General features: G+C 37.8%; 1 protein-coding gene across 1 annotated transcript; it reads right to left on the bottom strand.

The window, feature by feature from the left end:
* Positions 1 to 142: 142 nt before the first annotated feature.
* On the bottom strand, positions 143 to 20,408 carry LOC132308577 (uncharacterized). Its single transcript, XM_059806696.1, has 7 exons — positions 20,158 to 20,408; positions 18,678 to 20,053; positions 8,339 to 8,479; positions 6,457 to 8,203; positions 3,346 to 3,650; positions 1,686 to 2,545; positions 143 to 1,598 (listed from the first exon to the last, which is right to left on the bottom strand). Exons 2-7 carry the CDS (start codon positions 19,983 to 19,985, stop codon positions 449 to 451), a joined length of 5,511 nt encoding a protein of 1,836 aa, XP_059662679.1. The 5' UTR covers positions 19,986 to 20,053; positions 20,158 to 20,408; the 3' UTR covers positions 143 to 448.
* Positions 20,409 to 22,712: the final 2,304 nt, after the last annotated feature.

Genomic DNA, 22,712 nt, shown 5'->3' with positions numbered 1-22,712 from the left:
TGCACAAGTTTACAATTTTCATGATCTGCAAGGGTCAGTTCAACACATGCACCAAATCAAGATATCAATAATCTTGAACATCATATACACCAATATAAATATGAAAGACATTAAAGTATGATATATAGTTTCAAAATAACTATGAAAGAAATTAATGTAAGATGTATAGTTTCATTGAAAGAGATGAAAAAACCACAAATGCTAGTTACATGGCACAACATATGGTTTCAATTCAAGAAAGCAAAACTTGGAACGCTTTGCAAGGGAAACAAAGGAAAGCAACTCTTCAATTGATGCTCAAGCAAGAACAGGAAGAACTCGGTTGAAGTGAAACTCACATAGCAAAATTTTGATTTACATCTCTTGATGGAAGTTTCTCACCTAAATTCCGCAAGAAATTAAAAATTACTAACAAGATGAGGCCAATCAAAGCTGTGACAACATCACATCAATTTAAAGGCTGCTTGGTCATTACTATCCACTCTATAAGAGAACAAAGGCATAAAGTCTCGAATTTACAGTGAAAAGAGACATCTTCATCAGGGTCTACCGGGGCCAATACACCGTCTCTGTATATGAATTTCAAATTGAACCCATGCTGAGCATTCCAAGAGGAATTTGCTTCTGGCATTATACTCTCGCTTCTTGAATGACAACTACATTCTGTTGGCATGATTAATCTATTTCCTGAACTTTTACATTGGCACGTACACTTTTCTTGATATTCAAACAAATTACCAATATCACCATGCACCGGTTTCTTGTCAAATGAATTGGCAGAACTTTCAGCAGAACACAATTTCCTTATTGCTGCAAGAAGATTCACAGATAATGATGCAACACCATCATGGACATCCTCTACTGTCCAATCAATCCCTCTCAATCGCCATTCATGGATGAGATATTTCTGCATCAAATTGTGGAGGTTGAATAGGCACCCAGAGCAACAACTATATGAACATACAACCTTCGAGTCGGAAGAGAAACTGCTAGTCTTGTTTGACGAGGGATTGACATCTATATTTAGTTCTTCAGATATTGGGTTGCCATCCTTGGATGCAGTAATAGTTTCATCCATGGACAAATTGTTTCTGCAATCTTCTTTTGTGAAACTAGGAAACTCAACACTATCCACATTAACTGAACCACAGGGACCATCCTCCAGAAGGACTACAGAATCTGTGCATGCAATTCCGTTAGAATGTTGCAAGGGCCCAATGCCTCCATCAGAACCTGTATAATATCCTGGATTTTCTGACCTGCATGGTTCAGGATTGATACCATTCGGTTTATCAGGGGTAGAATGGTGTAATACCATTTGTTCTGCAGGTCCTTCTATATCTGCAACTCTACCCTCAGAATTTGCATTACCAAAATCGCCATCTCCTTTGTTTAAATCAACACATTCAATATTTTTAGCAGCAAACCCCTGGGTGCCTTCTTCTAGCACTTCAGGTTCATGGAAACCATTGTTAGAAACATTTGGCTTGCAGCCATCAATTTGAAGCCGATTATCCTCGCATGTATTATAATTTTGCGGAGATCCTAAATAAGGTAGCTTAGGGTTTGCCACTGCCATTTGTGCATCTACTTCTAAACTGAAATACAAGACATATGTCAGACAAATATTGAATGAAAATTTTAAAATAAACTTTGGGGCACACTGACATAAATCACAACAGTACCTCTTTAGTGTGTATGCCCAGCTATTAACCATATCTTCGAAATGAGCCACTTGTGATAAAAGATGAATAAATTGACATCTATCCTTCCCAGCCTGAACTTTGTCATTAATCTCTCCAGCTAGGAGCTCCAGAACCTTCCGAACATTGCAGGAAACTTCTCCCAGTGATGTGTACATACCTCTGTATGCCGATAAACCAATAGCAATTAGGCCTGTAACTAAACCAGGTGTTTCTTTGCTTTTGATATTGCTGGAGGTACAAGCAACAGCTACCTTCTCTGACAATTTATTAGGACGAACAATACAGGAATTGAACGGCCAACCCTTCCAAGGTCCATTTATATCAGCAGAGGGACCATCTTTTAACTTGGATGTCACCCAACAGAGTTCAGCAAAATGGGGATACCTCAGAATTTGGTAGCCAAACATACATATTGCCAGCAGCAAGCTTGATTTCCCTTTCGCACTCTTACTGTTAGGAGGAAGTGGAACCTTCGTAACAGAAGTGTCAGGACACTCTGTTTTCCTTCCATATCCACTGGAAGAACAAGGATCCGTGCTGTGACATGCCATATCTGCATCCCCTTCAAAGGTGTCACAAGCTTTGTCCTCCTTGCGTGAACTCGTATGAATGTGAATTTTATGATGAATCAACTGAACAAACTGTTGAACTAAATCCTTTGATAACTCTACTGCAGATGAATCAATTACAATATCATGGTTGAATTTTCCATCAACCTGCACGGAGAATCGGGGTACTGTGCCCACTGAGGGAATTGAAAAATTGCAATTCAGTATGTCATTCTTGAAGAACTGCCTTATTCTAAGAGGGAGTAATGAAAATGGCACTTCTGAAGTAGCCTGTTCAAGCAGAATATTAATAAATAATTCAGTCAACTGCAACAAGAATGGTTGCCAAGTAGGATAGAGATGATATATTAAAGGCAATGGCACTAGCAGGAGTGACAAAAACATCATAGAAATGAGCAAGATGGCTAAACGTTGGAAATTTTGAGCACAGGTTATTAACATTATGATTTGGTCCATTAACTCCACTTCAACCAGCCTTCTCACCCTTCACCTGCAATTTAATACCTACTCCCGATAGCAGACAACATTTAAGGAGGGCCGGTCATATGGTGCGTTAACTTCTCCCTTCTGTGACTGACTTGTCAATGGAGAAAATAACTAAATTATTTCCACCACATAAATTCTATAAATCTATAGGGATGAACTCATAAGCATTCAGATTTAGGCCACTTATTAGTGTCCAAAAACCACATCCAGAAAGCAGTTAAGCAAAAAAAAATTAAATCCAGTGAGAGAGGGAACTGTCAGATAAATAAACATGGAGTTACAACTCAGGTAAACATCACAGTCTCAAACAATCCACCTTGAACAAAAAATAAGGGAACAAATTCAGAATGTAGGTAGGAAAAGCACTGCAAAAGTAACTTTCTACTTGTTTACACATAAATACAATGATATATATATATATATATTTATATACAATAATTTGTGAGTTGGTGGATATCTAGTACCAGCATAACCCATGCAATAAGATGAAGTCAGATGGCATAATAGTCGTATAAGTCATACTTTTTCAAGGTTGTGAAAAGAAAATAATAATAATAAAATAAAATAAGGAGAGGCAGTCATACCAGAATCATCAAAGATGCAGACACACACATGGACTCCACCTGCTCAATAAATAAGTTCCAGATATGCGAGGTTCTTTGGATATCATCTTGGGAACCCCTCATCTCCGCTGATTCACATACCATCGAACTAGAGCTCTTATCCTTTCCGACATCACTGTGTGTAAAACAACATTTCTTCTCAGATGGTTCTAGGTTTGTTGAATCAGAATCGCTCTCCTTTTCGCCAACTTGATGGCATGTTTCTATAGCCCACAAATCAATTCTTGGCATGAATATCATGCACAACCCCACACTAGCACATCTCACTGCGACGGAAATCGATAAAATATTGAGCATCTGTTCCAATAAATAAATCTAGAAAATCACTATGACGCACACATTCATGAAAGTATTTCCTCATTCGTGTCAATTAGGTGTTGGCCTTTGAGGTTTTGAGGTTCAAATTTCAATACGATTGGATAAAATATACCAACAATGGAATCCTCAACCTTACAGAAATTCACAAATTGCTAAAACTGCGTGTGACATTTTAAAATTCTTCTTGTTGCTATAGCCAACTAAAATATATTTTGTGAGATACCACCAAAAAGGTACTTTGTGATAAACGAAAACACCATATGCAAAGGCCACAAATAAACTAACAGAAACAATTAAGAATGGAACATTGACGGCCAAATGATTCAAAAGCATATATATAGTAAAGAAAACAACAAGACCACACAAATTACAAGGAATGTAGACAACATCTAATAATAAAACAATGAAGAGAATCATTAAATCATATACAACAACATATTCAAAATCAACAATGAAAATTCAATATGACAAGATGTCAAGAACTTTCAAAGGGAAAAAAGAAGTGAAGGAAAAGATAGATTGCCAGCCATTACGACCAAAAAACTCCACCATTTGAGCAGATAAATGGCAAGAATTGTTAGAATGACTAAGAATGCAACTCGAGAAATCGATTTCTAAGAAAGGTAGATTAGGTAGACTTAATCTTCAAAATTATCTGTACAAAATATTTGCACTCATAGTCAAACCTTAATTATCACATTTAGCAGCCCAATCTTTTACTCTCACACCAATTATCACAAGAGCATCAAATGATCCGCAAACACAAAGAACATAAGGGGAAACTGAGGTACTTCTACAGGCCAACCAATCCATGTTTGAATCCTTGAAGTACTGTGGAAACATATTTTTAAATTCAAGAAAAATAATCAAATTTAACTAATATCACAAATGGAATTATATCGAAGACGAAGAGAGCATGGGATAGGCATCTTTCGAGAACAAACTTCACTTGAATTCTCTCTCAAAATTGTGTATTCATGAATCTTATGCTTTCTAATGTTTAGAGAACCCTGAGCACCTTTTTATAGTGATAGGAATTTTTTGGATGAATTTTGGAAAGTTTAAAAACTTTTTCGGACTTGGAATCGCGTTTTTCACCTACTTTGGGTGCCTGTTCAATCAATTGACACCTTCTGGGTTTTCCTCAATTGACCGAGCTTCCAGTCAAGCTATTTTGGTGTAACTTCGATCAATCGAGATTCAGGTTGCTCGATCGATTGAGCTTTTCTGCTAAACCTGACTGCATATAGCCTAACTTTGGATGCTTCGTTGAGGGGTCAAACGAACTCAAAATTAAGCAAATAATATATTGTTGGAAAGCTTATCATGTCTAATTTATGTGTATATATAAATATAAGACGATAACAAAATTCCAAGTAATTTACTTTTAATGAATTTTTAAGGACAGATCAATTTTTACAACTTAAAATCCTCTCCAAAATCAACTTTTAAACTGGTTTTCAACTTAAACTCAAAATCTACGTTTTCTAACCAGCATTAATGTTACCGAATTCATTCATAGTGAATTAATATTCAACTTTAAATTTATAATTATTGTAATTAATAATTTCAAATTAATTCAAGTTTCCTAATTTATTCACTCTGAATCAATGGTCTCTTAGGTCACTAACCTTCTTTATATTGTGTAATTGATGAATGTTGAAGCAAGATGTCAATGCGATCCTTCGGCTCAATCATCAATCTACAATCATAGCTTCAATGTCGATGTAAAGTGACACCACATATACACCATGACACGACATTTGCTCAATGAATATGCCAACACATGACACTTTCTGTAACAGTGCCATGTAAAATAAGGTGGTTACTTCTTATCGTTTGCATTAAGAGAGGACTGGGAAGCCTAGTTGGTGAACAACATGAAAAAGTTCACAAGAGGCAAGAGAAGAAATTAAAGAGCAAGACACCAAGCGGTAAACATAGCACAATAAAATCAGTCAAATCAAGCTTCAGAAGTCTAGAGATCAAAGCACCCATTTCACTTTCACAAAGCTAAAATAAGAATAGAAAGCAAACCATTGAATTTGTGGAAGTATAATGCAAAACTTTTGAAAATTGAATTTTGTAAGCCAACAATTTCATTTCATGAATCTCTGCAATAACCAATGTAACTCCCAAAACCAAGCCTTGCAATACCTAATCCAATCAATATATCCCAGAATTAACTAGATCAAATTACGGAACATGTGTCTAACATGCTTGTGAGGGAGCAACACTTCCCAAATTCACAAGGAGTTCCATTGTTTACCATCTAAAAATGTTCTAGTGCTCATTTTAGAGAAGGACCAGACAGTATGCAATGCAAAAACATAGTTTTACCCAAAGGTACACGATAAGAAAGAGTGGGAACTCTAAGAATCTAACCCTGTCCCAGCATCCTAAGATTTGAAGACTCAAAGAATCCTTCACTAATACTAAGATTTGATTCAATGAAACAAGGACCTAAATCAACAACAACCACTGGAATCATGTTGGAAGTTTGTATCAAATACCAGTGTTAAAATATTCGAAGAATCTTTGTAATCTGACTTTTTGGGCACAACCAAGTCGCTACACCCAATTGTAACACTAAGACGACGTCCCCATAACCAATATCTGGATATTGAATAAATAAAAAATCCTAAATACATGCAAACACCTTGGATCTATACCTTTTAATTCTATAACTGCAAGTACTTTTTACTTTATTGACAAAATTATGCCAACTAGAGATGAAAAGATAAAGGAACATACTTAATATTTGTGTTAAACCTTGCACCGGATCTCCATGTCCTTCTTGTGAAATTGTAGCCAAATCAACCTTCTGAATTTCGACATTGCCAGCAAAACAGTGGAGAAGGCAAGAAGCAAGATATCTCTGGCCAGATCTGGGACTTCCAGATATCAGTACCCGGAATCCCAACTTCTTTCCTTGCCCAAAAGATATATTTCGCAACAAACTAGTGCGGGCACCCATTTGCAGCACTTTGGAACTGTTGGCGTCAGTAACGGCATCCAAATCATCAAAACCAGCATAACTAGCCTCTCCAATAACAATGCTGGCACGTGAAAGGCAACTCTCAATCTCCTTCGCAACACTGGCTTCTTGAAGCAAATCATGAACATGGGACCACCAGTGGTCACTCTCCACTTTCTTCTTATCCAAAGTAGAAATCATAACACTTTTGATCAAAGTAACGGCTTTAGAAAGAGAAGGCGGCAACCAGAGGCGTTCATCAAGATAAAGGGAAATGAGCAATTTTGACAGTGGTTGGAGCAGACAAGGAACAAGATGGGTTTCAAGAGGCGAGGAAACTACATCATTTGCAGCCATCCCTGCTTCCCTTCGAGAGCATGGAGGTGGCGAAACTGAAAGAGCTTCCAACCAATCCCTCTCCTCCACAGTAAAGGCTGGAAGAGGAGGACGTTTGCTATGTGAAGCTTTCTTTCCAGAAGCAGACAATACTTCTTGTAAGGGGAAGTTCCTCCTCAGGGCAATTATGGCTGCTTGAGTACAAAGAGCTTGAAGATCAGCACCAGCAAAGCCTACAGTTCTTTTCGCAATCCAACTGAGCAATGAACCAGTAACCGGCTTCGGCCACCTTTGTGTGTGAACTGAGAGAATAGCCTCCCTGTCCTTGACTGATGGCAGAGGAAAATAAATTTCCCTATCAAACCTCCCAGGCCGTCTCAAAGCTGGATCAACAGCATCAGGACGATTTGTTGCACCTATCACCACAACTGAACCGCGAGGTTTTAAGCCATCCAATAGAGCGAGCAAAGTTGAAACAACTGAATTATGAGTCTGATCCTGCTGCCTAGTGCGGCAAGGTGCTAAACCATCTATCTCATCAAAAAAAATTATGGATGGTTGAGATTTCTCAGCAACCTGAAACAGAAGTCTCAGCTGGCGTTCAGCATCACCGACATATTTTCCCAAGCAATCCGCACCTTTGCGAGCAAAATAGGCTATCCGTTTATCACCACGAGAACATGAACCAATTAATGCACGTACTACTAGAGTTTTACCTGTTCCAGGGTATCCATGCAAAAGAACACCCCTAGGAGGAGTAATCCCTAAATTACTAAAAAACTCAGGATATAATAATGGTAAAATGACAACCTCCTTCATGCACTGGATGACGTCTTGAAGACCAGCAACAGATTCCCAACCCTGAAAAGGTATGTCACTTTCAGAGTTTGAGCCTCCAATGTACACAGGCGCAATTCTTAATAGATCGCGATGAAGCCTCTTGCTCTCACGTTTCAAAAACTCTTCATCCTCGCCACAGTTCTCTAACCATTTTTCTTCTGCTTCAAGATCCTTCCGCCAAGCATCATTTGACAGCTTTCTCGTTTCCAACTTCATTTTCTTAACTTTCATTTTCTTTATCCGGTGAAAATATTGACTCCCATGAGGCTGGAAGAGATGCCGGTGATCTGTGCAGGCTATGAGAAATTTACGATGATCAAAAATGCAACCATTAGCTCGTGCACAAGGCTGCAAAAATAAAGAATGCATAAGAAAATGAGGATAATTTAATGAAGTAACTTTGATGAAGAAAATTTAATCTGGAAGTCACTACTGCATTAAATGACCGCAAAATAAAAGAAAAAAGAGATATTGACAACCAACCAAGTGGTAAGTTTTTGGACACCGATCAACACGACATCCAATTGTTGCCCCTGCCCTCCCACAACGGGTGCATTTCAATACTCGTCCTCGGCAAAGTGCTGCCCGAACATTCTTCAAGCATCCCAAACCAGCAAAATAAACCTGATAACACAAATCAGAATGAATGGAGATTTAGTTCGACAAAATAGTTAAAAGAAAAATAAACAAAACAAGTATGAAATTCCTGCAGCAAATACATTAAGCTAATGAAGCCAATTTAAAAAGTATGTGTAGCGCATATAACAAAAAAAGGTGTTAAAAAAAAAAGCAGTTAAGATTGTAGCTTACTTCCTACTAACATGGTCCATCATATAGCAAGACTCGAGATGGTATAATTTTGAGCCCTGATAATCTTATAAACACAAAATATCAGTAAGCATTTTCAACAAAGTACTAAGACCACCAAGAATTCAGCTAACGAACTCAAATCAAAATCAAGTGCCAATTAATATGCTTATCAAAGGAAGACAATAAAAAGTATGAAACAATCTTAGAGGAAGAAAATAGGAAATATGGAACTAGACTACTAGTGGCTTCCGCATAAATACTAGAATTTCAAGAGGAAGAGCAATAATAAATTTCAGTAAAAAACCCTCCCAAAACCTCTCCGCCAAACGTGGGGTAAAGGGACTTCAGGAAGACAAATAAATATCACCAAAGAATCTCTCCACAATCTTTCACACGTGGGCTAAGAGGGACGTAAGGAGAACAGCAACTGTGAAGTCACTAACAGCAGCATGGATGATCAAGGCTGACACAATAACAATAAAAGAACAACGGAAACGATTCACTGTTGATCTGAACGTGGTGAGGCAACCAGCAAATTCAGCAAGAACTATGAAAGTCAGAACTCAGAAGCAACTAACTCAATACAAACAGCAATCAAAGTTATCTGCTTTCTGCCTAAGAATTTTCTATTCAGGAAATTCCAACCAGTAACTACCTAAGGAATTTTAAGCAAAAAAACCCATGTGCCACCCAAAGAGGATGGTTACAATTAAATCAAAAAAATTCAAGCAAATGCCCCACCTCAGTAGAGTCTAAATAGTGTTTACTATTCCAGTTCTCAACCAAAGGTCCAACACAAACATTTTGGTCAAACGGCCAAACACAAAAAGCAATCAACACATTCAAAACATCCAGCAGATCCATCTTAGGGTCTACCTCCACAAAAAAGCAAAATTTTCAAACATTATCAAGTTTTTTCACCACAACAAGAAGCAAAAGTGTTTGGATGACAAAGAAACTAAAGGAAAACAAGTTTGAATGACAAAAAACTAAAGGAAAACAAGGTTGAATAACAACAGTGCTCTATGAAGGAAAAGGTGATAGCATACCAATCAGAAAAACAAACATCTAATTGCTAATTCTATATCATCCCCAAAATATGCTTTATATTTTCAAAAAAGGGTGGTTTGACCGAGGCTATGTACTTTAATAGAGCGGAATGAAAATATTGGATTCATGTCGCCAGTCCCAAGTAGTTGGGAAAAAGGCTTCTTGTATTTTCAAAAAAGGATGAAATGGGAATGTGGTGAAAAGCACATTTAAAAGGGCTTTTCTGGAAAATGGTTTTGGAAACCATTCCTAATAAATTTTAAAGGAACCTAAAAGGGAATTGCTACCTCTGCAAAAACTTGGGTTTATTAATAACAAAAATGTGACATGGAAGTTGCTATCTTTGTAATAACTTGGGGTTTACAAGTCACAATTAAACATTGGCTATTTTGATAATATTTTTTTTCTTACCCTTTTTCTCTCTGCTAGACGATTTGGAAAAAATTAGGGCTTTGGCTTTGGTTTTCACGTGAAGGGGGTACGGCCACCATGGAGGAGGGCCAGACCTCCTCCCTCACGACGCCGGCAAGCGATCCCAGCCGGATTATGACCCCTACACGACCTACCTTTAGTAGTTTTTTAATAATACCGCACCTTCGTCATTTAAAAATCTGTAGTTCCACAAAGAATGTCGAGGGGTGAAAGTTTCTATAATGGAAGAAGATGTTGCAGAAGAAATTGCGTTTTGGAAGACCTCGGTGATGGGTTATGTTATGGGAAAAAAGCCTTACTATCCATACTTCAAAGCGTTTGTAGCGAAATATTGGTCCAAGGATTTTACCCTTGTGTATTTGAAGGATGGTTTTTTTATGGTGAGGTTCAAGAATGAGAGTGCCATACAAACTGTATTATCTCGAATTCACACTTTTGAAGGGCGTCCAATCATATTGAAGAAATGGGATGAGAACGTGAACTTGGTTAAGGAAGTGATGGAGACAGTGCCTGTCTGGTTACGAATACATGATCTGCCAGTCCATTGCCGTAATGAGAGTTCTGTTTCTAAGATATGCTCTACATTTGCTAACCCTATATATATGGATGACCCTGAGATCCATCGTGACAAAAGTCAATTTGTAAGAGTTATGGTGGAAGTGGATGTTAAGGAGGAATTACCGAATGATATGATTGTGGACATACATGGCTGTGACTGTACAATTGGGCTTGAATATGAATGGAAACCTACATTGTGTGGGGTTTGTAAGAGAGTGGGTCACACAGAAGCGCAATGTCCACAGAAGATAGGCAGACTAAACCAAAGAAAAGAATGGAAAAATGGGTGGTCAAGCAAAAGGGTAAATTGATTGAGATAGAAGGTGAAGATCAAGTGGTCGAACAAATTACTGAGAGAGTTGTGCAGGTGAAACCCACGAAAAATCTGGTTACTACAAATGCTTTTGATGTGTTAGGAAGTATTGAAGAAGACAAGGATCAAAGGATTGATGATGAAGTGGTTGTTGTTGACAAAATAGAAAGTGATACTACAGGTGAGGATTTGACAGAGAAAAATCAGACAACGAATGAAGTTTTACACCTGGTGGAAGTTAATAATGAAGGGGCTGATGAAAGGAGTAATGGCCAAGAGGTTAATTCTGCTTTGGAGGTGTATCAACATATAACTCCAATCCAAGTAATCCATCCACGTCTAGCAGAGGAGGGCAATGAGATTTCACAAAATAGACAAGAGCTGGTTGTTATTGATGGTGACAAGGGGGGCAATTACTCAAAGAATTTGGATGTCAAAGGAGAAGGAAAGATATCAAGACAAAGAAAGGAACCTCAGATACCATTATCAGATAGGGTGACTAGGGGTACGAATGTTAGCAGTGGTTCGCTGCAACCTTCTTCTCAATGTTAGGAGTTTGGAACGTGAGAGGCCTTAATAGGTCTCCAATGCAAAAGGAAGTTAAGCAATGGATAATTGAGAATAATTTTGCTTTAACTGTCCTTGTTGAAACTAGGGTTAAGGAGGAAAAAGCTAGCAGAATTCAGAAAAAAATTTGTCCTAATTGGTCTTGGGTGGCAAACTACAAGGCAAATGAGTTAGGGAAAATCTGGTTTGGCTGGAATCCTGTCTTGTTTGATGTGGTATTGATGAAAGAAGACTCTCAAGCTATGTTATTCCATGTCAAGCACATTATTTCTGGTTTTGTGGTGTATGTGTCTGCTGTGTATGCTGCTAATAGGGTAGTCACTAGAAGAGAATTATGGAGATCTCTCAAGGGTCATGAAACTGTGATTGCAGGGCCATGGATTGCTTTGGGTGACTGGAACATGGTTCGGGCTAATAATGAGAAGAAGGGGGGTAGGAGGGAATCTCAGAAGCTGTTGGATGAATTTAATGGAGTGATCTTTGATATTAGAATGGATGAGATGCCTATTAATAATGGAGATTGGTCATGGTGTAACAAACAAAAAGCTCAAAAAAGGATTAATGCTAAACTTGATAGAGTGCTGATTAATCCTTGTTGGTTACATAAATTCATTGATGCCAAGGTTACCTTAACCCCAGCTTCTTTATCAGATCATTATGGTTTAGCAATTCACATGAATTTTGGAGTTTCTGCAGGTCCAAAACCTTTCAAATTTCTGAAAATTTGGTGTCTTCAAGACGAAGTCAAAGTGGTTGTTTCTGAAGCTTGGAAGACAGTTGTTACAGGGAATCCGCTACATGTTTTACAGAAAAAGCTTAGAGAAGTTAAAATTGCTGTGAAAGTTTGGAATAAAAAGAAGGGGGTAATGGCTGAACAAGTGAAGACAGCTAGGGAGTAGTTATCTAAAGTTCAAATGGTAATGTCGCAGGATCCAGACAATTCTGTGTTGATTGATCAGGAGAAGGATGCTAGTAGTACACTTCAACGTTATTTGGATTTGGAAGAGATTCTGTGGGCTCAGAAGGCTAGAGCTAATTGGCTGAAAGAGGGGGACAAATGTACAGCTTTCTTTCATAATGTGGTGAAGCAAAGAAGATGTAGTAATGCAATTACTGCTCTGGAGAATACTACAGGTGATGTGTCCACTGATCCTAACATTATTAAGGACTGGTTAGTAGAATTTTATACTGAATTATATAATGCTAATGAGGGAGTGAATGATGCAATTATTAATCCCAGAAAGGTGTTATCTCAGGAAGATAGTTGTAGTTTAGATCAATGTTTTTCTGTAGAGGAAATAAAAACTGTGGTGATGCAATTTAAAACTGATAAAGCCCCGGGGCCTGATGGATTCCCTGCTAGGTTCTATCAGAAATTTTGGGAGATTGTTGGGCAAGATGTTGTGAATGCTGTTTTGTATTTTTTTTAATAATGGGAATCTACCAAAGGGAGTTAATGCAACCTTTCTTACTCTTATTCCTAAGAGTAATCATGGAGATAAAATTGCCAATTATAGACTCATTGCTTTGTGTAATATTACTTACAAGATCATAGCCAAGCTGCTTGCTAACAGACTGAGTAATGTGTTTCCCAATCTGATAGGACCTGAACAATCAGCTTTCATAAAGTCTAGAAGATTACATGATAATTTTTTGTTGGTGAATGATCTTGTCAAAGGGTTTGGTAGGAAGAATGGTGACCCTACTGTTGCTTTAAAGATTGATCTTAAAAAGGCTTATGTTGGAGGTTTATTCAGAAAGTTCTTCACAGTCACGGGTTTAGTGGGAAGTGGATTACATGGATTATGGGGTGTATTTCTACTGCTAATTTTTCTGTGCTTTGCAATGGGGTACCTGCAGGATTTTTTCAAGCTTCTAAAGGTCTTAGACAAGGGTGTCCATTGTCTCCTCTTCTGTTCTCTTTTGTGGCAAGAGTATTTTTCAAAACTTATAGCTTTGGCTATTGAGGATGGTAGAATTAAGAGATGCAAGGAGGTGGCAAAAACGGGTCTGAATATAACTCATGCTTTTTATGCAGATGATTTGCTTATGGTGGTGAAGGCTGAAGTGGCATCCATTAGAGCTATTGAAGAGATTTTGAGGTTATTCAAGAACACTTCAGGGCTGCAAGTTAACAAAGAGAAAAGTTCAATTGTTTTTTCTAAGGCAGTGCGAGGCAGAAGAAGATTAATCAGAATTTTGAAGTTCCAAGTGGAGCAATTTCCTTTCAGGTATCTTGGCTTGCTTTATCCAATAATACTTTAAAAGCAGGTGATTATAGGACTTTGCTTGATAAGGTTGATGCCAGATTGGAGCATTGGAATACAATCAACTTATCAATTGCTGGGAGGTTGGAGTTGATCAATCAGTGCTGTTTTCATACTTATATCATTGGCTTTTTGGGTTTAAAGTGCCTTGGGAAGTTAAGAATATGTTGGAGAAAAGATGCAAACACTCTTTGTGGAGTGGTAAACAAGATGTTAAGAAGATGGCTCAAATCAAATGGAGTCAAGTTACTCTACCTGCAGCAGAGGGAGGATTTAATATTGGAAGGATCAGGGATATTGATTATGCAGCAAAATTAACCATGTGTTGGGTTTTTATTCAGCAGAAAGACAAACTGTGGGTTCAATGGTTGAAGGCAGTGTATTTGAACAAGACTAATTTTTGGCTTGCTGTTCCAAAGGGGAATGATTCAGTTATTTGGAAGTATCTGTTGGGGGTCAGAGAGATGGTGTTAGATAATGTGAATTTTCAGGTTGGGGATGGCACAAAGTTTAAGCTGTTGACCCATGGTGCCAAGGGCAGTCTTTAATCCAGTTGTTTGAAGCTACGAGGTTCAGGGATTTTGACAGACAGATTAATTTGTCCGTGATCTTACAGCAAGGAACCTGGAATTTACCTGCAGAATTTTCTGATAATACGAAGGCTGCTATCCAGCAGGTTCATATTAATGCAGGAATTGATCAAATCAAGTGGAATCATGGGAACTTCTCACTGAAGGCAGCTTGGAATAGTTGTCGCGCCACTGGAAATAGGTGCAGATGGGCTACTATATGTTGGAAAAATTGCAGGCCCTGGATCAGCATATGTGCTGTCATTATTTTACACAACAAGAATTTGTCATTTGTGAACTTACAGAAAAGAGGGATGCAAGTTACATCTATCTGTCACAATTGCTTTGCTGAGGAGGATACAAATGATCATTTGTTCTGCAATTGTAGGTTTGCATCAGAGATTTGGAAAGGGTTATTTGAGTTAATGCAGATTCAGTGTCCAAGGTTCTTTAGTTTGAATCAAATTGTGGAATGGTTTTTGCAGAATACTTCGGCTAAGTCTACAAAGTCTAAGATATTGAGTGGAATTTTTTCAGTTACTCTTTGGAAGATTTGGTCCATCAGAAATGCTACTCTTCATACAGGGATTCAAGAACAAGGCTCATATGCAGTGCAGGCTATTATCTGGGATGTTATCACATATCTTAATATTAGCTTAGCAGATTTTTTGGTTGTTTTTGGTCTGTAATGTTAGTTCTATTGAGTTAGACTAGCTTGCTAGAAATGGAATTTGTGTATTCCTTGTCATGTAATGGAGAAGTTTCTCCTATTGTAATTGTAATTTTCATTTGAGTAACTTCTAGTATTAGAAACCAACAAGGAAAAATAAATTCCCGAAAGCAATACAAAACAGTCCAAAGGTTGAACAAATTCCCAACCCCTTTTCCAAAAATTGGCATCTCATCTAAGAAGAAAAAGGAAAGCCTGATTCGATGTGTGTACAAATACTCAACTCATAAACCCCAAGGGGTTGGCCTAGTTGGAAAAGACTTCGGCCCTGGTACCTCATGAAGCATCAGGTCTCAGGATCGATTCCTACTAGGTGCAAACAATTCCTTGGAGGGGGGGAGGGGGGTAAGTAACCAACTAGGAAAAAAAATAATCAACTCATACTAGCATATGTTCATTCCCCTGCTGCAATAAAGCTATTCAAACATAGAATCGAAACGAATTTAGCAAATCAGTAAACCAAATCAGAACAATTCTGTCCAGCCCACAAAGGTGAGTTGTCCGAGGCAACGATACGACATGGATAAATGACCTCCAGGTTACATGTGGCTCCTGGATGGCATAAAGGGGGCATCAATGTAGTAATTTATGTTGCATCATCAACCACACTTTTCAGTCCATCTTTACGAACCTTGAACTCGATGATCAAGGTAGAGGTAGTATAAATAGAGGGACATCTCGGGACTAGGGCTGTAAACGAGCCAAGCCAAGGAATGGGCTGTTCAAGCTCGGCTCGATCATTTTAGAAGAGTGTTTGAGCTCAGCTCGAGCTCGAGCCGAGCTTTTACATTATCGTCCAAGCTCAGCTAGAACATAAGTGAGTAAACTCGAGCTCGGCTCGCCTAGCTCGTTTAACATAATGAGCTTGGCTCAAACTCGAGCTTGTTTGAAAAGTCATAAAATAGGAAGCTGAGACGTGAGAGAGAACAAAATTAGAACCCAAACAAATCTGATTTTAAACCCTATAAGACCAACGAGTTCAAAATAAAATCCCTTTCAGTTGATTTGAATAAAAAAATTAAAAGAAAATTAAAATCCTAAATAATAGAGAAACTTTTGAGAGATGATAGAAAGAGAAAATGAGAGATTTTATTGGTCGCGCCAAGCTCACTTGAAAACAAGCCGAGCTCCAACACTCCTCTCACATTACCGAGCTGAGCCACACACCTCTAAGTTCGGCTCGGCTCAACTCATTTGCAACCTAGGCCAAGTCCACATGGGCTAAGCTTATATCTAGAAATTTACAACATTAATATATCAATTTCACAAGCTCAAAACGAGCACAAAGGTATTTGAGCTCAGCTCGTTTAATAACAAGCAAAGATATGTTTGAGCTCGGCTCGTTTAATAAACGAACGTAAGATTTTTGTTTTGTTTGAGCTCGGTTCGTTTACTAAACAAATGAACACAAACCGAGCCCTTTTTGAGCTGAGCTCGAGCTGTTCACAAACAGCTTGGTTTATTTACAGCCCTACTAGTCCTCAGCTATCCTCCTCTACAAACATAGTCACCTACCCTATTGCAGCAATACCATCCCTGTCTATCTCAATTGAACACCCTTTATGCACTCGAAGGCATCCCACTAACCCAAGAAAAAGGTGGACATAATGATGAGATGAAGCCGTCACATTAGAATGAGCACTACCATGTTCTCCTCACCAAATAGATCATCATCCTAATCTTAGAGGGGATATAAACACAAACTTGAACTCATCCACGACCTTTCTGTAAAACTTCAAAGTATCCTACCTAACTTAATTTCAAAGAAGCCTACCAATTATTCCAACAAGGCCTTGAACCCAAGTAGTTTTGGTGGCCTCCAATGCTACACTATCTCTTCTATGAATCCGCGTTGACTGCGACCCTAATCTAGCACCACCGAAGGTCTTTTCAAACTTCACCTAGTACCTTCTCCATCCTAAATCATCAATCAAGGTCCATACTCAAGAAAAATACATCTTAGGTTCAACCCCATGGACTCCTTAAAGCAATTAAATTGCTGGCGATGAGTGCATTCATAAGGTTTAGCCTCAGTTCGTAACGAGTAGGGAACACGATAGTGGAAATAAAAATAAATATATCCAAACAGTTTTCTGTACCATATATGTGTCCTCTCATAATAATCAAATTTCAATACTTTGATTAGGTTTAGAGTTGAAAGATTCTCAAGCTTTGCAAGAACTCCCTAAATCTTCTATAAATCATATATAGTACACTACTCAAGCTTTAAAAATCATCATGAAAGAATTCAAAAACAAATTTAACTCTATCAGCATCTTGTAACTCGCAAAACCTTCATATAAATCGACCTGAGAATCTAGTAATGGCACCATTTCCTATCTAACCAAAAAAAACAGTCACCTACTAAAGCTCCTTTGATTTCATAACATGCAATATCTCCCTCAAAGTGAAGCATTCAAAATCTCTTGATGTTGACATAAGCAGACAAGCTATCAAGCCCCCCTGCGTTCGTATCAATATGGACCAACAAAGAAAAGGAAAAAAGGAGTTTTCAAAATCTCGCTCTGAGTCTCAGCACTCAGCTTCATTTTGGTAAGCACAACAGTTTATTGCATATAGCATGGACGGCTTTCCATTTACTTACTCCTCTTTCATTCTTCCCCTTTTTTCATCCAAGTTCCATTTTCAACTCATTCTTCCTGTTGCCCTTTCATTTTCTACCATTTCTTGTCATTTCATTGTATATGTGACATTAGCCCGATTATATTAAGATTTACAATAAAAGTTATTGTATTGCTAGCCACTTTAGGAAAGTATATTTACTGTCAAACAATAAATTATAAAGAAATGGACTCTTACAATAAATATCAATCTCCAACACTCCCCATCACATGCAACCCATTCACATGCGCAAACTAAATGAACATATTGAGAGCAATCAAAAAAAAAAATACTAAGGGGACAAAAGCATATGCAGAGACATGAATCCAGGACCGGGACAGAAGCATATGTAGAGACTTGAATCCAGGACCATCCAAAAACCAAAAATCCGATGCCACATCAAAAAACCACTTATCCCAAAAGCTAAATCTGTTAGAGAGTAAGCACAACAATACATACCACATTCTCAGATTAACTTTTGTGACTCGAGAAAAATGTAATTTTTTTTTTTTTGATTAGTGACTCAAGAAAAAAGTGATTACCCATTGCTAGTCACAAGACTCACACCAATCTCAAACTTACTCCACATGAAAATGGGTGACCAATGCTTACTTGTTTAGAAGCCGTTACGGTATCATGCTTTTAATAAGTGAGTAATTTAGATATTCATCATAAAAGAATGCAAGAAACAATATATCTTCACATTGGCACAATTCGATGGATCCACAAAGGACTTCTATCTATCAGCTATAGCAAAATTATATTATAATTTTAATAAGGGAATCACTGAAAATATGCATAAATCATCAAAACAGAAATACTAGCAATCTGCATACTCCATACGAAAGCAAGCCAATTATGAAAAACGAAAGACAATAAACTGCATTTATTGAGGATATCATACCTCTGGACTCCATACAGCACAATGTTGATGAACCCAAATTCCAGCAATACCAAAACGGTCATTTATGGGCCCCAGGAGGCGTCCAAGCCAGCCAGGCTCATCGCCAAATCCATCCCATATGTCATAGTTGGTTTCCTCAGAACCTGAAGATCCACTATATGCCTCATTATCACTCCCAGCCCCATCTTGTACTAACTTCTTTGGAGGTTTACCATCTGTCCCTCCCCCACATAAACCACATCTTCTCCCCTCTTTTACACGTGGCTTGATAAGTGCATAAGTTGAAACACAATTTGTCTTATCCAACTGTGAAGCATTCTCATCCTCCTGAGGTTTATCATGACATCTTTCATCCTCTGCTTGGTCAGTGGGAACTTCGCCAACTTCTATAGCATCACTTTGATTTCCTCCCTCCACATATTCTGATTCTTCCACCTGCTTATCCTGGCCCATGGCTTCCACCTTCTCATTGCCAACGCAACCTTCTAACCCTGAGACAGTTGAAATAACACCCTCCTCTTTCTCGACCAACTGCATGGAATTACCATCTTTTACTTCCGCCTCACTTCCACATCCTGCTCCACTCTTTAAATGCAAGGGATCCTCCCCACCATTGCTTTCTAGCACCTCCACTTCATTATTCTCTTTATCATCCTCTTCAACACCATGTGACTCAATCTGTTGATGTGCATTCCTCAAAACATTTGAAGCATTAACTCTACCCGGCCTCTTTGACTTAACAACCGTTGACTTGCCACTTTCTGGTCCCTCTTTCTTGTCATCCAAATCTCCAATCTCCAACTTGGTTTCTTTCTCAAGCCCATCCAAATCCTCAAAAAGCTTCCTTTTACCCCTTGGCCATGAATCCCCCTTCTCTCTCACTCCAAAAGTCACATTTTTAGCCCTAGATCTCAATCTAGACGTCCAACTAACTTGTTCTTCCTCAATATCCTTCGAAGTGGAACAAGTCGAATCAGTCTTAATCCCATCAGTCCTCTTCGCCCTTCCAACAGAATCACTTCCATTCCCTCTATGGAACCTTGCCCTCTTCCTCGCAGGCGGGGGCGAGGCATCGAGCACTACTGGAGCCCTCCGAACCCTTGTACTTCGACGAAGCTCAGATTCATTAATACTCAATTCACTTCCAACATTACATTCACTTGATTCAGCTTTGACACCACGATGGCTTCGAGTATATGCCTTTTCACATATTGCGTCAAGCCTCTTGTGCTTCTTTCGAGCCCTAGAAATACCCAATTGCAGATTCTTATGCCGCTTCGCAACCGAAGCTGACCGAGCCAATCGCATGACAAGAACTACCAATATATATGTGATATGGTGCGTCTATGTGTGTGTGTTTTTGTATATGAATAAATCTGTAGTTTAAATAAATGCGTATTGATTAATCTCCTTGTTTCTTCATTTGATGTTCCGTAACTGTAAATTGGGGAGAAAAAACGATGAATGAGTAGTCACTGACCTTGTGATTCCGTCGTCCGATGGATTGATCAGAGGTATAAATATGATTCAAGAGTAGAGAGAAAAAGAAACCCTAGAAATCATCGATGAGAGTTTCTTTGATTCGATATCAGTTTCTTTTGCTTTCGACCCTTCTGCGTTCCGTGAAGATTGGGTGATAGGTTTTGCTTTCTCGAGCCCCCCTCTCTCTCTCTCTGTTTCTCTCTCTACATTCTCACTCTTTCGCTGTTATAAGAAGACTAGGGCGGAGGTACAGAGAAGGGGTTCACACACACACCACTCTGATATGAGGGTTTTATTACCACGCGCGTTAAGGTGTTTGTTTGTCAATCTGGGCCCACATCAGCTAAATCACATGGCGCCACGTGGCTAAGTGACGAATTCAGATCTCGCGGTTGTTGGAACGCGCTTGAGAAACGATTGAGAGTGTGTGATAGAAAAAATAGATTTATTCATTTTCCCACCAAACGTTACCGCCAAATATATATATAGGTTTCTATTGACAATAAATAGAGTGAATTGGGTATGTTAGTTGAATTGGACATGCGCAGTGTGTCAAAGACATATGCTACAAGTGAAAAATATTATGGTATTTTAGAAGATACTTATTTGGGGCCACCTTCACTTGTAAAATATTTTTCCACAGTAGATAAAATCCCAACAAACCCATTTATAACATGTTCAACTGTTCTTTAAAGTTTTAATTAATTTTCATTTTTTATCCCATAATGTGATATGACTTTGTGATAAGTCTAACACCTTTTTCTTTTTTTTATAACTAATTTGAGGTTAATGAATTGAATATATATTATTATTGATTCGTAAAGTCATTAAAAATATAGTGTGAGTAGAGAGTTGAATGTGATATTGTGACCCCCATTAACTTCATGTTATATATATTAAAGTAATCATACTCATGTTACAAATATAAAAAAATAAAAAAATTCATCGATAATACTAATTATGTCCGGTCACATAAATAATATATATATATATAATACTAATTGTGTCCTGTCACACAAATAAAATATATATACACATTTAATCGGTAATTAATATCACATCATACATATTCCAAAAGCATTAAAGTATTTTTCATCACAAACAATCTTTTCACATCATAGAACAGGAGCCCTTACCACTTCAACAAGTGCATGTTTAGCCGTGTAACTTCTTTTTTTCTTTTTTTCGTTTTTTTGGCCCTAAGAGCAACTTTTCATGTTAGAAGTATGTTTATTTGAATATATACACACACACACACACGTATATAATTCAACCATCACATATTGTAGTTGAATGAATATATCCTCAACTTTCTTAAAAAAACGTTACTGACTTTGAAGTAATGCCCCAATTATGAAGTGGTTCTATGCTATTTGACAATAGACATCATCTCTTAAATTTACACGCAAAAGCATTTAAAGCAAGATGAAAAGCTCAATCCCATTATTAAAATGTTACCAAGAGATTATTTAATTATTAAAAGGACTAAAATCTTGGGGGTACTGCTAACTTCAGACCGTTGAGGACGCCAAATATCAAATCCCCCTGCTTTTATTATATATAAATAGATATATATATATATATATAGAGAGAGAGAGAGAGAGAGAGAGAGAGAGAGAGAGAGAATGGAATTCGTATAGGCAGATAAGTAGATGTTCATATTTAATTCCACAGCTATTTTAGATTGAAGAATCACCACACTGCCTGTTAATTTGGAGTGGTGCTTTAAACACACTTTAAATTTCTGCAGGAACATATAAGATTTAAACCTATATTGTTCCAAGTAAATAGCCAGAATTGCACAGCCAAAACTGTCAAATGGCATGAAAACACAACCCACGGTACTATGAAATTGCCAGGAGAACTGAACCATCATCTTAAATTTATCTTCCGGACAATTATATGACAACAATTTTTTCGATAAATCTTTTCCGAAAGTAGAAAAGAAAAAAGAAAAGCAAAGACTCACTTTTATACTGTAGTTCTTTTTTATTTTTGAAATTTTCAGAAAATGCATTTTCTATAGAACTAAGCGAAACATGCGTAAAAGGGTAACAAATCTGTTGATTCATCTATGAATTATGCATGTAAAATAGCCTAAATAGGAACACTTATAATTACCAAAAAAAACTGACTTGCATAAATTGATGGTTTCTCTGGACAATGCATCAGACAAAGGATTGGTCATAACATGATGTTAAATCTTGAAGTTCACCCATATGGTGAACAGAGAACTGGATTCAACCTCTTTGTTTACAGAAGATTAAAAGAATATTAATTTCCGGAAATAAAAAAGATCAAGGAAAGAATCAGAGGTTAAGTCACAGTTTCAATGAAGAAATTAACTAGTGTCACTTCAAATGGCGAAGGTCAAGGTGATATATTGACTTTATATTCCCAAATTTTGAAACTTTTGTCCCTTCAGAGACCTCTGTTAGAATTGTGATACCCCCATTAAATCTGAAATGGATTTCTGCAATATGCTCTACAATAAGCCATTACAAAACATCTCAGTAATTAGATGTCATTCTTCATTCAACTGCATCCAGAAAC

This window comes from Cornus florida, unplaced genomic scaffold (genome assembly GCF_030987335.1).
Source record: "Cornus florida cultivar Cherokee Brave unplaced genomic scaffold, ASM3098733v1 CherokeeBrave_3.0.0_Hap2_Chr05, whole genome shotgun sequence".
Classification (NCBI taxonomy): Eukaryota; Viridiplantae; Streptophyta; class Magnoliopsida; order Cornales; family Cornaceae; genus Cornus; species Cornus florida.
The sequence above is the reverse complement of the archived record's forward strand: the minus strand, read 5'-3'. Positions and strand labels throughout refer to the sequence as shown.